General features: G+C 36.2%; 1 protein-coding gene and 1 long non-coding RNA gene across 5 annotated transcripts in view; one reads left to right on the forward strand and one right to left on the reverse strand.

The window, feature by feature from the left end:
* Nucleotides 1-20,857, forward strand: part of LOC101883647 (uncharacterized) — a 713,507-nt gene that overhangs the window by 455,094 nt on the left and 237,556 nt on the right. The gene's annotated exons all lie outside the window — the stretch shown is intronic.
* atp8b2 (ATPase phospholipid transporting 8B2) overlaps nt 1-20,857 on the reverse strand; it is an 86,724-nt gene that overhangs the window by 63,174 nt on the left and 2,693 nt on the right. For 2 of the 3 annotated variants that reach the window (XM_087286906.1, XM_087286908.1), the window contains exon 1: nt 14,366-14,915. In XM_087286906.1, the coding sequence (XP_087143032.1) occupies nt 14,366-14,492 (127 nt within the window). In that variant the 5' untranslated portion in view covers nt 14,493-14,915. Of the gene's footprint in view, nt 1-14,365; nt 14,916-16,820; nt 16,889-20,857 lie in introns of those variants that run through there. The other variant, XM_087286907.1, reaches the window with a different exon arrangement.

The following is a 20,857-nucleotide window of genomic DNA, read 5'->3' on the forward strand; positions in this document are numbered from 1 at the left end:
TTTTTTTTTTTACAGTGGCATGTATTTCCAAACACTGTAGTTTTTGCTGGCTTTTATGCTTCTGATGGACCAAAAAATTGTTAAACAAAATATCTTCATCAAACATCAGACAACAGTGATGGAAACTCTATTATCTCTCATCTCTTCTTACAGCCCATGTAGCTTATGCAGATAAAGATAAGCTCAACCCATTGGTCTGATTTCGCCCCGTGCTACTGTAATATTGATGAAAATCATCTTCGAATATAAAAAGACTGACCTCATTACTTTCTGGCTGTGACTGAGAGAAAGAGATCTGCTGAAAGGCTGATCTGCAACATTTAGGTTTGCATCAAAAGGTCAAACCCATAAACCCATTGCACGGAAACAGACATAGCCAGTCTTTAGCTGGTTTCCTCCTGCTCTGAGCCTGACACACCTGCTCTGGTCAGATGGCTCAGTCACAGAGACGCTCATTCTCTGTGGTTTCCTGTGTTAAGGCAGCTACTTTTGCTCATATTTCTCTGTTATAATAGACAATTTAAATGAATTGCCCACATAAAGAACACATATACACACACACGCACACACTTAAAGTGCTTTATGCTGCCTTAAAGAGTCATCTCTGCTCTGACAGAATGTTTTTTTTTTATTTAGCTCATCAAGTGAGCTCAACCTTTTAAAGTGCACATTTATTTTGTAAAGTACTTTAAAATTGAATTCATTTAGAGCTCTTCATACTCTTGAAAATTTGTCTTTTTATTCACAATAATGTCTTTATAAAACCTGTATGGCTTTCTTTTTTCTGTGAAAGAAAAGAGACTACATAAAAATAATAATAAAAAATCAATGTCTGATGTTGTTTTGACTCCAGCATTCATCAGAATTATTTCATTTGCATTTTTCAAAGTGAAAAACCCGCCAATTGTACAGGTTTGGACATGGGAGAGAGTAACAACTAGGGCTAACAATATATTGTTTGAGCATCGATACCGCAATGTGCATATCAACAATAGTCACACCTGGGAAATTTGGGGAAAATATCTAATTGTCTTTTCTTTTTCTTTTTTTTTCTTTTTTTGAAAGATATTGCGATTGTGATTTGATTGACAATTTAATTCAAGTTTTAAGCTGATTTTAATTTAATTCAAGCTTCAGCTCAATAATGTAAGCCGTGCCAACAATCCGGCAACAGCTCTAAAAATGACCTGTTTTATTCAGTGTCTGTTTGAAACTAAAATATTCCAATATTACTGACATGCTGTTTATCATTGATATTAAATCATCTATTAATGCTTCTGAAGCAGCAACTGAACTAAAATGTGCGAACTCAATTTGCTAGTTATAAAGCCCCGCTCAGATCATATAATTTTGACACTACTTCCTTGATGTAGGATGTTGTGGGGAGTCGTAAACAACAAATGGACGTCGTGACACAAGATTCAATCATTTCTTCTTGTGTAATGTGGCATTGTTCAACGACAATCGATACTATGTCAGCGATGCCTCATGACACCATCTCAAAAAGTCTAGCATGTTTAAATTTCTGAAGCATAGCAGATTGGTTTTGAAGCATTTCACCTCAGATGTTATTCGTTACTTTTGTTTACATTTATACATATATATTTTATATTGCAGTCTCTTGCGATTAACTAATCGCAACATTTTAAATTGTGATTTCAATTAATCGCACAGCACTAGCCACATCGCAGAATTAAAGATATTATTGTATAAAATTGTTTATACAATGATGACCATGTTATTTTACGCTTGATTGTTCAATTTCTATATTTGACTCCCCAGAAAACCATAAAGTGCTGTTCATGTCTCTTTTATCTTTTCTTTATCGTATTTTAGTTTGTATTTTATTATATTTTATGCAGATGCACATCATAGAAAAAGACTTGATCATCCTGTCAATCAAAACGAATGAGATCTTTCCTAATAGAGCTATTTAAATCATCTGCTGAAATTGTATTTAAATCGCAAAATATATCGCAGCAAAACAAAAAAACATCGCAATGTCAGATTTTTTCAATATTGTGCAGCCCTAATGACAACATTTTCCATTTTGGATTGAACATTGACAACTAATTATAAACCTAATTATAAAATTATTAATACTCGAAATATTATAAAGCATTTAAAGCATCAGACGACAAAACCACAGCATGTTGATGACAGTAGATATTATAGTTTCCTTAATAGGAATCATTCTTAGTGTCAACAGGCCTTTACACCTACTTACTGTATTCTTAACACAACTTATTCAAACAGTCTTCGATAACATCTACAGGACATTCCTGGCTAGAAAATGAGTCAGTAAGTTCATATCAGCCTAAGTTTGATCTGATGGCTTTGGTTTTTTATTTTTATTTTTTGCTCCTAGTTATGTAATAATTGCTTTACTACTTCACAAACTTGTAAAAATGTTACACCTTTATTATGTGTCTCTAAGGGCTCATTTTGACTGAGCAGTTCAGTTTGGGTCAGTACAACATGCTACGCAAATTTTCCATGTCCACTGTCAAAAGTTGTGTATTGTACCGAAAAAACAAACAGTATATCATACTACCCTTATGGGACCCTTTTGTGAGCGTACCTATAGCACAACAATGTGATACCTAAAGGGTGGAGCTAGACTCACTGCAGAATGCTGATAAGAATCATTACTTGCATGTGGTACAAAAGAAATGACAAGACAAGAAGCAGCATTTTTATATACGCCGCTAAAATATTGCATTGTAATAATAAAAGGACAAAGCACAGTAATAAACCATGGTCACCCTCAGCTCAAACAATGGATGTTGTCTTCTTGTGACAAACAGGCACATGTCAAGAAGCAATAAGTTATCTGTATGTCTCCCAATGTTTATGGGGCTATTCACACGTTGCATTTAAAAACATATGGGGCACGAGGCATGCTGCTTCCTCTCTCTCTCTGCATGATTCCATGCTTCTACATTTGAAAAAACTAGACTATGTAAAAGATATGTGAAAGACCTCTATGGCTTTCTTCTTCATCATCGCTACTTTCAAGCATATCAAGCAGTGTTAATTGTAACTTTTTGACATACACTACACTACACCTACCAATAAAGGGTACTTGTGTAAACACAAGCCTGACCAGGGTTAACCGTAATGAGAAGGGTTGGGTTTAAGGTTAACCATGCTCAATCATACTGTTCTGTACTATACACTAAAAAACTATCTTTGCTGCTTTTTCACTTATTTAAAATGAGCTGATACAACAAAATTTCAACAAACTTCAACAAAAAAAGAGTTTTTGGGAAAAACTTAATTATTTTTTGTTCAATCCATTTAAGTTTAATGGATTTGTGTTGGGACAACATTAAGGAATTGTGTAGAACCCAGCAGTTTTTACAGTGTACCATACCATCAATATCTGTGTTCTTTATTACTTTTTCTACTTGTTAAAACTACTTATTTAAAATAAGTTAAAACGTTACTGTTCTTATGGTTTTTTTTCTTTATGTTCGACACACTTAAATAATAAAAAAAACTAATAAATTAGTAAAAAAAAAACTCTCTTGAAACAACATTTCCTATCCTTTGACCTGTAAAACTAGAATATGTCATATATATTTGAAACATTTATAAGTATAATAACATGGAGGTAATCCAAAAGCTTAGTCGTGGTCAGGCAAATAGGGATGGCTGACGTGAAACATAACGTTTTGACACTGTGTCGAGATCCCGAAGTGCAGGTGTTCCGAAACACTACACCGATGCATGATCCAAAACACCCAGATCACGTGACTAAGTTGATTCAAAACACAACAGTTCACATGACTAAATTGTTTTGAAACACCAGGTCATGTGACTAAAGCGATTCAAAGCATTGGTCATTTCAGAAATGTTTTGAAACCTGTTGAATCTGCGTTTGACTGACAGGGTCGGAAATAAACCTCTATCTCATGTAGCCAGGTGGACTGTACGTGTGCACAAAGTAACTGTGCTACAAATGGCCTGAGTTTGAATCCTAACTTGTACAACTCTGAAATTATGACTTGAATAATGTCACTTTTTTATGAGCAAAACTAAATGTGTTTATTAACAAAGTGTTAATTGGGATGTCAGACCAATGGTAAAACAAAACATGTTACAAGAACAGAAAATCTATAGCTGCATTACCCTGGATTTGAACGCATTATTTTTGCGTATCTAATGCTAGTCTGGTTCTCTCACCATTTCACTTAATCACTTGAAGCCTCAACTATACAATGTGGGGTTTTATACCTCAATCAATTTGCATAATTGTTTCTTTGCTGAAGCTGTTCCAGAGCAATACATAACAATTACCACTAGGTGTCACTGTAGAGATTAGTTTCAAAACGTTTTTGAGCTTCGACACATTTGGTTAGACTGTTTCAGTGTTTCATAAAGCCTTGCTTTGCCCACCACCACAGACAAAGAGGTTGTTGCAGGCAGCAAAAAGCATAAACAAATAAACACTGCAAGGATCAAAAGACACATCAAGGCTAGACAGGAAGAATGCTTGGCAATGTTACAGCTGAACAAGACTCAGCCATGTATGAGAAAATGTGAGGTGTATATATAATCCAACTTATCAGTGTTCATGAGCTACAGCTGTGTGCAAGTAGTCAGGGGTGATCAAGAACTGGTGTGTGTGTGTGTGAGGTGCCTGATGGGAAATGTAGTGCTGTTCAGTGGCAGAATTATTTTTTGAGTGATAGAGAATGTTTTGCAGCAATCTGCAAGGGCTACATCACTGGTGTTTGTGACAGCATCCTTGTTGTCATTGCTGTCTCAGGCCACATGATGGAACAAGCTACTCCAACAAATGAGCAGTCTCGACGATTTCATAATTGTGTGATTGCAAAATTAAACAAAGCTAAAAAATTAAAACCTTAGTATTTACATTCAAACATTGTCTTAAAGATTTAAATCTAGACTAAAAAACAGAATGGGTATCTGTGTTATTTTCAACATAGATCTGTTTGAAACATTTGTTTACCTTTTTATGTTTAAAGCACTTTTTATTATATTTAAAAAAAAAATGTTATAGCTAGGGCTGTCCTCTTTCTGTCCTATCACTCCCTCATTCTGTACTCATCCTCCATGCTTTCTCCCCTCTTCAAGGTCACATCTTCCTTTTCTCTTGCTTGGGGCTGTCTGTTGTACTCTCTGTTTTTAGTTCTGATGGAAAAGCACACTGCCGGTCGCTGCCAGAGCCTGAGCCTGCATTACCTGCCCATTGGCTGCGGATGACATAATGGCTCAGTGCGCTGAACGGTCTGGTTCCTTCCGGAGATCACCTCAGCAAACTGGGCCATTAAGCACTTTTAACACAGCGCCCTTACTAATACAGCCAAGGACATGCAAGAGCCGCATTGAAACACTGCTTGTGTGACGTTTCTCAAAAAACAGTGGTTGACAGAGAAGGAGCCATTATTGCTGTGATTCAGCATTACTGACAAGGACATCCGCTATGCCAGCTCACAAATCTGTGCAAATTCAAACAGAGCAGCAAGATATGGATGTGCAATGTTGCAGTACATACAATATGTCCTGTGTAAGCTAGTGATGGATTATTCTGAAAGTCATTTCGTTCCATTCGATTGAAATGTTCTTATTTGAAAAAGTATTTATTTAAATACAATAATTATGTTAAGTATTGAGTACATGTCCATATGATCTAGGGTGATTATAGTCAACTAAAATGGTAAATCTATAACAATTACAAATTTTGAAAAAAAGAGATGCAGTTTAAAAAGCTAGTTTAGCTTTGGTTCGCAATAAATAATTTTATTAAATTTTGTTTAAAATGTAAAATCACCTTTATAGACACATAAAACAATACTAATGACAGTGACAAAAATGATAAAAAATGTATTGAAAACAATAATAGATTCAAGTGATTAAAAAACATACAAGTGTTACTCAATTACATTTCTGAATTAAAAATAGCAAATATAGTGTTGCATAACGTTTTACCTTGGAAACTATACATTTTAAACACTAGTGAACATTAATGTACATATAATGCATTTATCTTTTCTTTTTTTATGTTTTTCAAAACTATTTGCACAATTTTGAACCAAACAAATCATCTGAACAACTGGCACAAGCTTTTTTGTTCGAAAACTTTTTTTAATGTTTCATGTTCACACCACAAACATTTAAGGCCCTATAATAAGGCGCAAAACGTCTTTGACCCGATTTATTGCTTTTTTCAGACCCCCAACTCTAATTTTCTCATTTTCTGCCACGTTGTTTAAATAGCAAATCAATTTGCGCCGCTTTGTGGACTCGTGGGTGTTCCGGTATAAAAAGGAGGTGTGACCAATTTAACAGTGGTCTAAAGTCTAGCGCACAATGCGTTAGTTATGTGCCTATGCAGGTCCAAAACGCTAACACATGGCTTAATACACACAGGATGTGCAGCAATACACAAATATCTTTACATATGAAAAAAAAAGGATTAAAATGTTACAAAAATGACAGTTTTCTATATAAATATAAAAATCACTACCTCTCTTGAGGGCCTTTTTTTTCAGTTTTTATATGACAATTTACATTTGAAAATGTCATTGTTTTTAGCAGTATTATTTATTATATGCATATCTATATTTGTTTTAATAAAAATAAGTTTAGATTTGTCCACCTGTCAGGTTTTGGTGACGTATACATCACCATATCAGGGATAAAAACAGGACGTTTTTTGACCACGCTTCTTTATTATTGTTCATTTTTGTTGAAATTAGAACTGAATTTAGAAGTTTTAAAAACTCCTGAACAAACGAAATTAAATATCTAGGCTTATCGATGTCTTTAGTGAAGTGTGTACAACACTGTTTCCTTATCCAGTAAAGTAAAGAGTAAAAGTAAAATAAAAAGAAAGTGAAAAGGCTGAAACACACACATAACTCATTAAGAGTATAAGCACAACCGTGTAAGATCATGCACCCATGCACAAAGCGTATTGTTCCATCCTTAAAATAGCAAAAGTGTATTCGGACACGCCCTTAATACTATTGCGCCATGTGCTTTAGACTTTGCGCCTAGAGCGTTAAAATAGAGCCCTAGAAGTACACTCTTTTAGGAATTCTGAAAACAAACCACAAGGTGAGAGAAATTAAAGTAAAATGTCATAGATTCTTTACATCACCAGTTGCCAGGAGATTTAAAACAGCTCAATCAAATGCTATTAAAGAGTCTTTTAGTCACATTTAATCAAAGTGTCAAAGTAGATCCAAAGCACCACTAAAGTGTGTGTTGTCACCAATATTTCAAAGCATTTGTCTCATTTAGTGTCTAAAAGAGACAAACTACAGGCTCAAATTAGTCTCTTGGTGGGTGAGCTAATTGCTACTGTACTCCAACCTTTCTGCACACACAGCAAAGGAACAATCAGAGCATGAGCCAAACACATCCTTAACCAAGGGCCAAACACTAACTGATGTACTCATATGAACTATTGCACTTGCCAGAATAGTTGTTTCCATTATTTTCATTTACTGCTTTATACATTCTGTCCGATGCTTCCTTAAAGAAGTGGTCAATAAGTCTCATTGAGCTCTCAATAACCTCAGTAATGTAGCAAGCAAAAAAAATCAAGTAAAAAAGGAACACATCTGGATTATTAGATTATAACACATACAGTTTTATGCAAACATTTGGGCACCCCTCTGTGGCTGCATAATTATGTTCTCTTTATAAGATTGCAGTGAAAGCTGGATAATATCATGTTTTTCAGACAGAAATACATAGTGTAGCAGTATTGAGATGTGTGAAATTAAAGTAAATCTGAAAAATAGCTTATGCAAAAGTTTGGGCACCCTCTCTTTTCTGTGGATTTCAAAACCTGTAGTCACTTAATGCTGATTGACTTAAACGCAAAATTAATTTGAGTAACTCAGTGAATCCTGACAATCTATTGTCCAACACAGAGGCAATCATGAATAAGGATATTTAAGACTGCTGATTGCTAGTTGTGCTTCTCCTTATTGTGAACCTGAAAGTAGCAACATGGGAATCTCAATAAGACTTCCCAATGACCTAAAAACTAGGACAAATCATCAACATGAATGAGGAGAAGGATGCAAAAAGCTATCAAAAAGGTTTGATGTCTCTATCTCCACAGCCAGAAATATAGTAAGCAATGGAACACCACAGGAACAGTTCGGATAAAGGAAAGATGTGCTAGACCAAGAAAAATATCTGAAAGGCAAAGGTGAAGAATGGTTAGAATAGTCAAAGACAAACAACAGACAACCTCCAAAGAGCTCCAGGATCATGATAATGTCATTGTTTATCATTCCACAGTCCAGCACACTCAAGAACAGTTCAATGGAAGGTGGTGCAGAAGAAGCCATTTTTGCATTTTGCCATCAAGAAGAGTCGTTTGAGGTATGCAAAGGCTCATCTGGACAAGCCTGAATAAATCTGGAAAAATATACTGTGGACAGATGCCACAATCATGGGCACTTTGGTTGGCGGCAAAAGAACACAGCATTCCAGGAGAAGAACCTGCTCCCTACTGCAAAATATGGTGGAGGGTCCATCTTGTGTGACAAGCACAGGTACTGGAAACCTAGTCAGAGTTAAATAATCCACCCTGTATCTGAAGATCAATGTTCAGGAATCAGTCAAGAGGCTGAAGTTAGTGCAGGGTTGGATGTTTCATCAGGACAATGACCCAAAGCACAGTTCCAGATCTACCAATGAATTCATGCTCAGACATCTAGAATGATCAAAAATGAACATCCCAGTCCCTAAACTTGAACATCATCAAAAACTTATGGATTAATTTGAAAAGGGCTGTTCATGCTCAGCACCCATCAAACCTGACTGAACTGGAGACATTTTGCAAGAAAGAATGGCCTTGATTATCTTTTGACTATAAGAAGCAACTACAGGCTGTTATTTCAGCACAAGATAGCTGTACAAAAGATTGATGTCATTATTCTGTTAGGGTGCCCACATTTTTGCACCTGTCTGTTTTTGTTACGACTTAAATTGCATCGCATCTGCTTATTAAATGTATGTCAGAACTGAAATGTTGCTTTTTCCCTAGAGTATAAAATATATCCAAATGAAATTGCTGATTTGAAAGGCTAGCAGGCTATGGCTTGCAATTCTGAAAATGTTCAGGGGTGCCTAAACTTTTGCATAAGACTGTATTTGCAGGAGCAAATCCCTCTGTGGTTACAATAATGTGATAATGGTACTAAATGCTGCTTTGTTTACTCTTTGCAAGTGCACGTCAGAAGTTTGGTTTGCTTTTGTTGAATGTGAAAAAAGATTACTGCCACCCGCAGAAGGAGAACGACACATCATCTTAGCTGCAGATTGTGTGCTCTCAAAGCAGTCAGCTGCAGTCTGTTTGGTGTGTTCATGTGCCAGACGGAAACAGACAGGAGCCAACGTGAGGTGACAACAGTTGTTTTTTGTCAGCGCTAGTTGTTTGGCGTCAACTTGATGTGTCTCAGCCTTTAAAAAGCTAATGTGATCCAAAACAATGACACAATTCACAATTTAAAGACATAAACATCCAAAGCTTGCAGATTGTCAATTTCACTTAACAAGGATTTATTTGACATTACCTCATACTTCAGTTTGTCATTAAACTTTCTGACCACTCAAACGCGCTATAACAATGGTGTCATACTCAGTTTCTGGAGGACAACCGCCGTGAAGAGTTAAGTTCCAACCGTGCTTCAACGTATTTTTCTATGCATATGCTAAGCAATCATGCAGAATTTGCTAATCTGATCAAATATGCACATGACCTTCACATGACCGTTCACTTTATCTGTCCCTGTGCATCGTCTGCTTGCTTCTACTCTCTCTCTCCAATTTCAGTCTGCTCCCTTTTCCACAGCCCTTCTTATCTTTGGCACATGCTTTCATATAGCCAGCCTGACTCATCTTTTTTCCTTAGGCTGGGCTGACAAAATCCATCCACTCAAGCATGACCGTTCAAGAGCGTGTTTGTCAAATATTCAGGAGGTTTGGCCATTTCAGAGCTCAGTGCAATAGCAGGGAGCAGACTCTGTGAGCAAAGAAATTACAGGAGTTCATATAAGGACAGGCGTAACACTTACTGACTGCAGCTCAGAACACTAGACTCTAGATGAACACCAACAGATGGTAAAAATAGGCAACAACATGTTATCGGAAGCTGTTTCAGATGTTCGTGCACTGAATGTCAATGCTTAAAGCTAGCATTTTTGTTATATCTGCCAATGACTAAGGATTAAAGTAAAATTACCAGCTAAAAATGGCTTTATTCACTATGAAACTGTAGCTACATTGTCCTTTACTCAACAAAAAATTTTTTTGATTTGGATTGCAATAAATAGTTACACTCACCGACCACTTTATTAGGTACACCTTACTAGTACCGGGTTTGGCCCCCTTTTGCCTTCAAAACTGCTTTAATCCTTTGTGGCAAAGATTCAACAAGGTACTGGAAATATTCCTCAGAGATTTTGATCCATATTCACATGATAGCATCACACAGTTGCTGCAGATTTGTCTGCTGCACATCCATGATTTAAATCTCCCGTTCCACCGCATCCCAAATGTGCTCTATTGGATTGAGATCTGTGGACTGTGGAGGCCATTTACGTACAGTAAACACATTTTCATGTTCAAGAAACCAGTCTGAGAAGATTTGCGCTTTATGACATGGCACGTTATCTTACTGGAAGATGAAGATGGGTCAGAAGATGGGTATACTGTGGTCATAAAGGGATAGACATGGTTAGCAACAATACTAAGGTAGGCTGTGGCATTGACACAATGCTTAATTGGTACTAATGGGCCCAAAGTGTGGCAAGACAATAATATTCCCCACAACATTACACCACCACCATCAGCCTGAACCATTGATACAAGGCAGGATGGATGGATCCATGTTTTTATGTTGTAAATGCCAAATTCTGGCTTTACCATCCAAATGTCACAGCAGAAATCGAGACTCATCACACCAGGCAACGTTTTTCCAATCTTCTGTTGTCCAATTTTGGTGAGCCTGTGCGAATTGTAGCCTTAGTTTCCAGTTCTTAGCTGACAGGAGTGGCACCCTATGTGGTTTTCTGCTGCTGTAGCCCATCTGCCTCAAGGTTGGACGTGTTATGCATTCAGAGATGCTCTTCTGCATACCTCGGTTGTAACAAGTGGTAATTTGAGTTACTATTGTCTTTTTATCTGCTTAAACCAGTTTGGCCAATCTCCTCTGACCTCTGCTATCAACAAGACATTTGTGCCCACAGAACTGCCGCTCACTGGATATTTTCTCTTTTTTTAGGCCATTCTCTGTAAACCTTAAAGATGGTTGTACATGAAAATCCTATTGGATCAGCAGTTTCTGAAATACTCAGACCAGCCTGTCTGGCCTATCAACCATGCAACGTTCAAAATCACTTAAATCACCTTTCCTTCCCATTCTGATGCTCGGTTGGAACTGCAGCAGATCATCTTGACCATGTCAACATGCCTAAATGCATTGAGCTGCTGCCATGTGATTGGCTAATTAAAAATTTGCGTTAATGATCAGTTACCTAAAAAAAGTGGCCAGTGAGTGTATAATAATAATAATTTAGCTTTTTCATTTACATTTAGCATTTAATAAATAAACAAATGCTAGCACCCTGCAAAGCATTTAATAAAAAAATTAATAAGATAATATTATTTTAGACAATAATAGTAAAATTGATGGTTGTTGTCTTTCTTTCAAAAGTTAAACCAGAGCTTTTATGTTGGCAACAAACCACAGATAAGATGTTTTACTTATGTGTGGTGATAAGCGAGTGTTTACGCCCTGTGTGAAACCACTTATGAAGCACTGTTTGTATGAAAATGCAAAAATTGCAACCAAGAACGATGGTTTCCATTTTTACTGACAGCCAAGTCTTATTAAAAGCCAACGGTAGCTGTGAAGTCCCACTTTATGCCTTTTATTATCGCTCTTTAAAATAAATGTGCAATGCATTCAGAGGTCACTTATCAAACACTGCCATAGAAAATACAGCTACATTAATTTTGAGGGCATAAATATCCCACAGAGATGACAAAAGGCCATTCTAACTAAATCTGATTGAGCATAATGATGATAATGGCCATGTTAAGTGTACTATCGAGATATAACAGTTACACAGGAGATCACCACTGTGCCAGAATAGACATTAACAAGCCCCAGTGTTAAGAAATAGATGACTGCTATGACTAGAAGCAGTTTTACTGCAGTTCCTACCTAAATATCGAACACATTCTGTGGCTTATTGTCCACTGGATCTTTCTTGGTCTTAAAGGTCAACTTACTGTAATGTCAGTACCATTAAATAATGCAATAAAGGACATAGCGTAATCGTGTTTGGCTTGTTTGTAGGTTGACAACAGTTATGAGTGCACAGGTAATTTTGTGGGAATTTTTTCGATTTGAAATGAATTTGCTTGGTATACCTGAGTCATTCTGGGCAGTTTTACATGCTGCTATCTGTCTGAGTGATAATAACATCTATGGTGTAGTGTAAACGCTGTGTGGTGATACAGTACAGCATACAATATCATGTCATGAGGAAATTTCTTATTTCTATCCTTTTGAATAATGTAGGAAAAATACACAAAAATGTGCCATCCACCACAAACCAAAGTTATGCATGTTTGTCACTCTTTTAGATCAAAAAAACTAATTTAAACATTAGTTAAACATAACAGTAAACAGATTATGCAGTTTGAAATTAAGGTATTTATTATTAAAGAAAAGAAAATACAAAACTACATAGCTCTGTGTGAAAAAGTGTTTGACCCCTAAACCTAATAACTGGTTGGGCCATCCTTAGCAGCAATAACTGCAACCAAGTGTTTTCACTAACTTGGGATGAGTCTGTTATAGCGCTGTTCAGGACTTTTGGCCTACTCATCTTTGCAGAATTGTTGTAATTCAGTCAAAAAGTCATCAAGATGTTTTTTGCCAAACTGAGAAGCCTTTATGTTATTTTTGTCCTGAAGTTGTTTTTATCTTGGGTGAAACACTTGCAAATGTAAACACTTGCTATGGTGAAGCCATGAACACTAACTTTGGCTGAGGCTAGTGTGGCCTGCAGTTCTTTGGATGATGTTATTGGGTCTTTTAAGACCTCTTGGATGAGTTGCATCGATACACTCTTGGGGTTATTTTGGTAGGCTGGCCACTACTGGTTAGGTTCTTCACTGTTCCATGTTTTTGAAACTAATGGCTTTTACTGTGGTTTGCTGCAGTCCCAACGATTTAGAAATGGCTTTTGTAACCTTAAACTGGTAGATCTTAATAGTTTTCTTGGAACTTCGGCATGATTCTGTGGCAAACACTTTTTCACACTGGGTTATGTAGTTTTGGGATTGGTTTATTTCCCTTAATAATAAAACATTAATTCAAACTGCATGATGTGTTTATTTGTTTTATTTTTAACAAAAAAATAAGTTGTTTGATAATCTGAAACATTAAAATGCAAAAACAAAACAAAAAAAAGAAAAAAAATTAGTAAGGTGGCAAACACTTTATCACACCACTGTGCATATATTATATCAACAGAATATCTCAAATGCATTTCACCCTTATGCCCTTAGCTTATTCTTAAAATAAAAACTCAAAATATGCTGTCAGAAAGAAAAATTATCAAAAAAAAAATAGATAAAAGTGTTAACGTCACTAACAATAACATTTCTAACACTTTTTAGTGAAATATAAACTGGTGCAAAAACAAAATAAAACTGATGCTGCTGAATGTGTTCATTAAATCCTTTTTTTAAATGAGGTGAATCTACAAAAAAAGATATTTCACTCATCGCTCATTTAACATATTGTGATAAAACAGCTTTGAAACAGGAGACAAAAATACTAATTAGAAAGAGTTTGTAATTAAGTATAGTCTAAGACAGATCATCTGCCATAACTAAAAAGCATTAACCCTCATTGAAGATATGAGGTTGTTTCGATGTAATAAACAAGACCTAAAGCTTTATAGACTTTTACAATAAAAATAAACTGAAAAGTTAAAATTAATGTTGAGTGATTTGTGAAATGTTGATGAGGAAAAGCATGATGGATTTGATCACAAGGTCATCATGGGACATAAACACACGTCACATGTGAGTGTATGAAAACCATGAGGGTGAAGTTGATGAATAAGCACACATGGGGGAAACAAGCAATCTTTTTATTTAAAAGACAGAAGTTTTCACTGAGGATAAAACACTGAAAACTAAATTAGAAAAATAAAACATTTTATATTTTCAATTCAAGGTCTAAATGACCTCTATTCTATTGTGACTACATGTTATACACTTTGAAAAACACAATCTACCAAGTAAACACTAAAGGATCGTCTGTGGTAATAACGCAAAGTAAAGGTACCTGCTCCTTTTCTTATTTTTGTCGAGCTGGTTAATCCCTCTTTCTTCCTTTTCAGAGGGAGAATGACTGGAAACCACTTCTCTGGGATGTCTTTCGGGATAGTCATGTTGTCCCACTGTCGTTTCATTTACATAGCTCTGCGCAAACAGAAGTCGGCGAAGCGGCGGAAAGGCGCGCGCGCGGCAGCTGCAGAATGAAAGACTTCAAATGACCGACGCAGCGGTAAAACCAACTTCACTCCTTCTCACCCTTTTGATCTGCCGCAGAGTCGTTGAGGTCATTCAGGGTAAACCAGATTTCATAAAACAGTTTTTGATAGAGCACATTTTGAATAAGGTACGGCTGTTATAGCACCTTCAGTTGAACTTGAGAAACTTTCTTCCAGACGTCACTGCGTGTTTGTTTTTCAATTCTGACAAACCAATATAGTTTGAATCTCCTAAACACGCAAATAATAATTGACATATAACTAAATCCTCAGAAATATCGATTTCTGACAGGACTGACTACGATTATGTTAGGCACTGTCACCAGACACTGTCAAAACACTGAGAGGCGCCACTACGACGTTGTTTTTATATGACATAATCAGAAAGTCTTTCTATTGGCTGATGAGATGGCCAATAGAAACTGAGTGATGAGGTTGCCAGGGCGACTTACACTGCAGAGATGTGAAAGATGGATGGCTTTGAGGACACGAGAAGCCCATACTGGCTCCTCTGGCACTGAAATGTCCATACGGTAATGAGATTTTGAGCCAAAATGGCTCCTGATAAATAGGCAGTTTCATAAGTTAGGGCAAGGAGGGGGTAAGAAATGGTGGCACTGCGGAAGACATCTGGATTAGTCAGGTGTTGGTGCACGTGCTACATCTGTTACAGAGTCTCAGAACATGTGCAGAGAGCGAGAGAGAGAAAAAGGGAGAGGGAGAGAGAGAGAGAGAGAGAGAGAGAGAGAGAGAGAGATAGAGAGAGAGAGAGACAGAGAGAGAAGTCTCGTGCCAAGGAGAGAAAACTCTTGACTGCTAAACACAATGCTTCAGCATATATGCACTCACGTGTATGTGTTTAACTTTGGTGTTGTGCTAGTGAACGCACAAGCATAAGATTCAGGCTTTAGAATGGTATAACACCAACAGTTATTAAAACAACAATATTTTAAAAATAATTTAATGCAAATTTAATTCAAACAAAAACAACTAAAATTGTATTTTAAAGTGATTATTTTTTTCGAATTTTTTTTTACAAATCAAAAAAAGAAAGATATAAAATTATAGCTAAAACAATCAATTCTCTCTGATAAAATGCCAAAACAAAAAGGTAAGATTTCAACCTAGATTTATAAACATACAGAGTTGAAATAGATCTAATACAAAGGGGCAGAGCACTCGACAATGTACAGTAGGACCAGCTACTGCGAAAGTACGGTCACCTCTGCATTTCATCCTCGACTTAGGGATGCATAATAGTCACTGGTTTGATGACTGAAGAAATCGACCAGGCTGATGTTCAATCAACATGCCTGACAGATAAGAAGAAGCTAAACCCTTTTAAAACCAAGAGAAGAATTTTAAAAGTGACATGATAGTGCACAGTGATAGTGGTCATATTTTTGGTACCGGTTAAAAGCCTTGCAGCAGCATTGTGAACTAACTGTAAACGGGAAGGAGTACTCTGACTAATCCCAAACTATAGTGAGTTATATTAGTCCAACCTAGAAGTAATAAAAGCATGGATTATGAACCATTTGTAATGTAATTCAGGGTGACACAGTGGCTCAGTGGTTAACACTGTCACCTCAGAGCAAGAAGGTCGTTTGTTTAAGTCCTGGCTGGGTCAGTTGGCATTTCTGTGTGAAGTTTGCATGTTCTACCTTGTGTTCATGTGGGTTTCCTCCGGGTGCTCCGGTTTCCCCCACAATCCAAAGACATGCTCTACAGGTGCATTAAATAAACTAAATTGTCCTTAGTGAGTGAATGAGTGTGCATGGATGTTTCTTTGTACTGGGTTGCAGCTGGAAGGGCATCTACTGTGTAAAAACATGCTGAATAAGTTGGCAGTTCATTCCGCTGTGGCGACCCCTGATTAAAACGATGAATAAAGGGATTAAGTCGAAGGAAAATGAATGAATGTGATTCAAATGAAAATATACACTTGTAAAAAGAAGCGTAAGCATGAAGGCCTCAAGACTGTAAGGAATGACTGTACACATTTGCAAATTACAAATTAGCCATCAACTCAACCAAAGTAAAATTTGAAAAATAATTATAACACTATAAAAAAGAATAATAATTGGACAATCAAAGTGAAAGTGTAGACTCTTTTGAAAATTAATATTAATATGATTTCCCTGGCACATTAAGAATGAAAAGGCTGTATGTGTTTGAAATTCAGAGCACAACATCACAATTAAATTTAAAAGTGTGTTTTTGCAGAGAGAGTAACTAATTGTTTACCTGGAGGAGGTCTCTTTCTGAACATTTCCACACCTCTGGAATTTTGCCGCTCCGTCCCATGGGAAAATCTACACCAACAAACACACACACACACACACACACACACACACACACACACACACACACACACACACACACACACACACACACACACACACACACAATGAGAGAGTAAGAGAGAGAGAACTACACTGTCAACAGGATCTCAAGGGTAAAGCAGGGGACAAACCAACAGTTTACGCTCACTCAGGAAATTCAACGATATTTAATCCTTGACAACGACTGTATGCAGATCAGTCAGCTAAAACTAAGCCACTGCTAATGAACCTGTTTCCATAATCTCGATGTCAGACTTTAAGCAAATCATTAAGATAGCAGTCAGTTATTTTGATAATTGATGAGGCAACTGTTTGAGGTGGTTAAACAAGATATTTACTCTAAAATAAGCTGGATAGAGCACTGTTATTAGGACTAATTGATAGAAGTGGTATGGTTCTGTCTGTTCCAGAAGCACATTGATGTCTGGGGGTCTGGTTACCAATACATTTCTCTCTGAAGACGCCACATACTGTCTGCTTTCTGTTTCCTTTATCTAATGCACAGGGATTATAGAGGCTGATAACGCAGTGCTGAAGTGTTTAAACATTTTATGGAATACGAGGCTGATTCTATTTATTGTTTTTTAAAGTGTTATGATAAAAATCAACTTTTGTAAGCTGTTTGGACAGATCTGTGTGTAAATATTGTGTCTACTGTTAAATTGGAGTGATAGAAACCCAACAAGTTTTTTTTGTAAAAAATTGTCTGATGTTAAAATAGGACCCAAATTCCAGTGATTTTGAGGCCCAGCTCAACGTGACATAGGAGTGTGGATTTCCCCCGCACACCGAATTGATTAACTGGTGCCATGTTTTTATAATAACATGTATACACAAGTACACAGAACATTATTTTTTCAAATAAACTAAAATTGAAATATCTGTTTCAACTCTCTCTGATTTTTATAAGTTTAAAACGTTTTTAAAACAGAACATGTTTGTAATAAAGACAGTAAAATTGCTATGTAATTCTTGACTGCTATAATCACCAAGGCTGCATGGTGTCAGTAAATGCTAATATATGGCTTTAAATAGGTGCCCTTTAAACTATGATGAAAATGACACAAATAATACTAATATATAAAATGTGCAATACAAATATTATAAACATTATTTGTTTATTAAACACAGACAGTAACATATTTTAAAGATGGATATCAGCATTTGATAAATGTTGTGATACTCAAGTTTTCCTAAAGGGATAGTTCATCAAAAAATGAAATTCAATCATTACTTATTTACCCTCATGTGGTTCGTCATGTTGCGGTGGGCCTCAAAATGGGAAGGATTTGGATCCTATTTTAACATCAGGAAATAAAAAAAAGACTTATTGTCTAACTTAGAGACTTGAATTTCATCAGCCCTTTAAAGTCACAAACTATCTGACTTATATGTACGATTTAACATTCTCTCTTTTTACAAAAGGGTTTAGAGTCATTTTAAATGCTGTGAAAATATTTATCCTCAACTCACTATCACATCTCTTAATTTTACATCCCTGTGGTCGAGTAACATGCCGTTTCTCAAGCAACACTGCAGTGATTTGTTTTTTAGAGCACATTATGACTTTCCCTTAACGAAATTTCCATCATCTTAAACCTACGAAACAACCTCTGCCTCCCCCACTGAATCTCTGCAGTGAATTACTGATATCTTTCTAATATTGACTTTTATATTTCCTTATCCAACAGAGGTCATCATGCAAAGTCATTGGAGAGATATTTTTCTGTCTCTAAGCTGCCCACAGAACATCACTGCCAATGATCTGTTGCTTTGAATACCCACAATAAATATATGATTTCATTTCATGTAGACAATCAAAGCAGTCTGTTCGAGAGCGTGGGAAGAGTTGAGTAGGAGGGGGCCACCTCTGGGTTGAGAACAGAAAAAAAGTGAAAACTATTGGCTGCAGCAGGTAAAATAATCACACAAACAGACACACACACACACACACACACACACACACACACACACACACACACACACACACACACACACACACGCAAACAACAAAACCGAAGATGGTAGAATCCAAAGATTTAAAAAGATACATTTAGTCGTACAGTACATTTACACAACAAATCTTGGGAACCAAATTTTGGGAATGAAAACTTTGGAAAACAAATTTCCGTTTTTCCGGCCATCAGGGGCGGACTTAACCAATAAGTGAGGTAAACAGCAACTTAGGGCATCGGGAAATTAGTGGGCCCTAAGAAACCTATATTATTATATAGCTTTTTGATAGATTTTCGGTCATATGTTGTAAAATCTGTCTATAACCGTTAAGATTTTACGTTATTACTTATTTTTTAAACCGTACTGCACATGCCCGAGGCGTGAACAATTCACAGACACTGCCAGCCTGCCAGCGATCAGATTAGAGCTGAGGTAGAGGTGGGTGGAGTGTGCACGAGTGAGAATTTTGAGAAAATTTTGAAAAAAAGGAGTAGTATTAAGACAAACAGTGAAACACAGCAACCTCTGAAATCAGATGATGGGTGCTCTTCGCTTGTTAAGAGAGAGAAAGAGAATGTTTTGGGTTTCAATGCTAGGGCTCCTTACCTGAAATTGTTTAGGGCCCCTAAAGTAAGTCTGTGTCACCTCTGTGTAAACTACAAATTCAAACTATGATTTAACTAAATCGGCAGCATTATGTGCATGTATTGCATACTTAGTTTTATTTTTCTCCTAAAGAACAAGAAAGACCATTTACAACTTTAATGTGTCAAGTTCCCAGTGTCATTCCCTCACAGCTATTTTTAGTTGTACACAATACAGTGCTTGCTACTGTAAACGTCTTTATCTTTCTACTATAATAATTGAATATATATTTTTTGAAACATACCTGTGCAAGTTCTACTGTATATCTGAAATTCTTCTCATTATTTCTCTATATCAGATAATGAAGCTGATGTCTCATGGATTTTCAATTTTCTTCTATGTTGAAAAGTAAGGCGGAAAGGCATGCACAAAAACAAAAATGATGGACATGGAATTTCCAAGCATTTTTCCAAGGAGACCACTATCTTAACATTCAAAATTTACCCCTTGCCCTTAAAAACCCCATCAGACAAGAAATCCGATCGGTTGTTTCATTTTTAACAATGGCAACAACTGTATAAAGATAAAAATAATTACATCTAACTTTGTACATCTTTAGACTTTTTTAGAATGCACAATGTTTCTTTTTTGTTTAATAATTGTAATAACTACATAAAAGCTCAATCTAAATTTTGTCTTTGTGTGATCCGGTCTATGTTCTGAATAAAAAACGCAGATAGTTTGAATGAACATTTATTTCACAATTATTTATTTTGGCTTAGTCCCTGGTTTATCAGGGGTCACCGCAGCGGAATGAACCACCGTGAAAAAAAATGTAAGTGTAAATATATTTTACAATAGGTGTCAAATATATTAAATGTTTTTTACCAATTCTTTTTCTCTATTGGATCGATCTAATTCTTACTTTAATTACTTAATTCTGGAAGGTAATTATTTCATGTTTTTCAAGTACCTGCAGCTAAACACAATTAATGATTATTAAAATGGTAAAACGAACTGTCAGTAATATATTACCATAATGGTATCTGCTTAGTTTGTACTTACAACCCTCAAATCGCTGATGACTCCTTGTAAGGATTGCGACCCCCACCACTGACTACAGGACCGTAAATGCACAGACCCACAGTGTTGCTTTACCAAATAACATCTCCAGCAACTGGCCTGGCACTATTAGTCATTTTCACTTATCAACATGAATAAATATTGTATCAAAAACTATTAATTTCCCCCCCATTTTTAGAACATGTTTATAAAGTGCTCTAAAATTTAAAACAAGCTAGATGGAATATTTTGCCAAGGCAAACAAACACTTGTATAGCTATTGTTATGGGGACTTGCTCTAATTCTGTGTGATTTATTAAATATTTTCCTCATAGG

Source organism: Danio rerio, chromosome 16 (assembly GCF_052040795.2).
Source record: "Danio rerio strain M-AB ecotype USA chromosome 16, GRCz13ab, whole genome shotgun sequence".
NCBI lineage: Eukaryota > Metazoa > Chordata > Actinopteri > Cypriniformes > Danionidae > Danio > Danio rerio.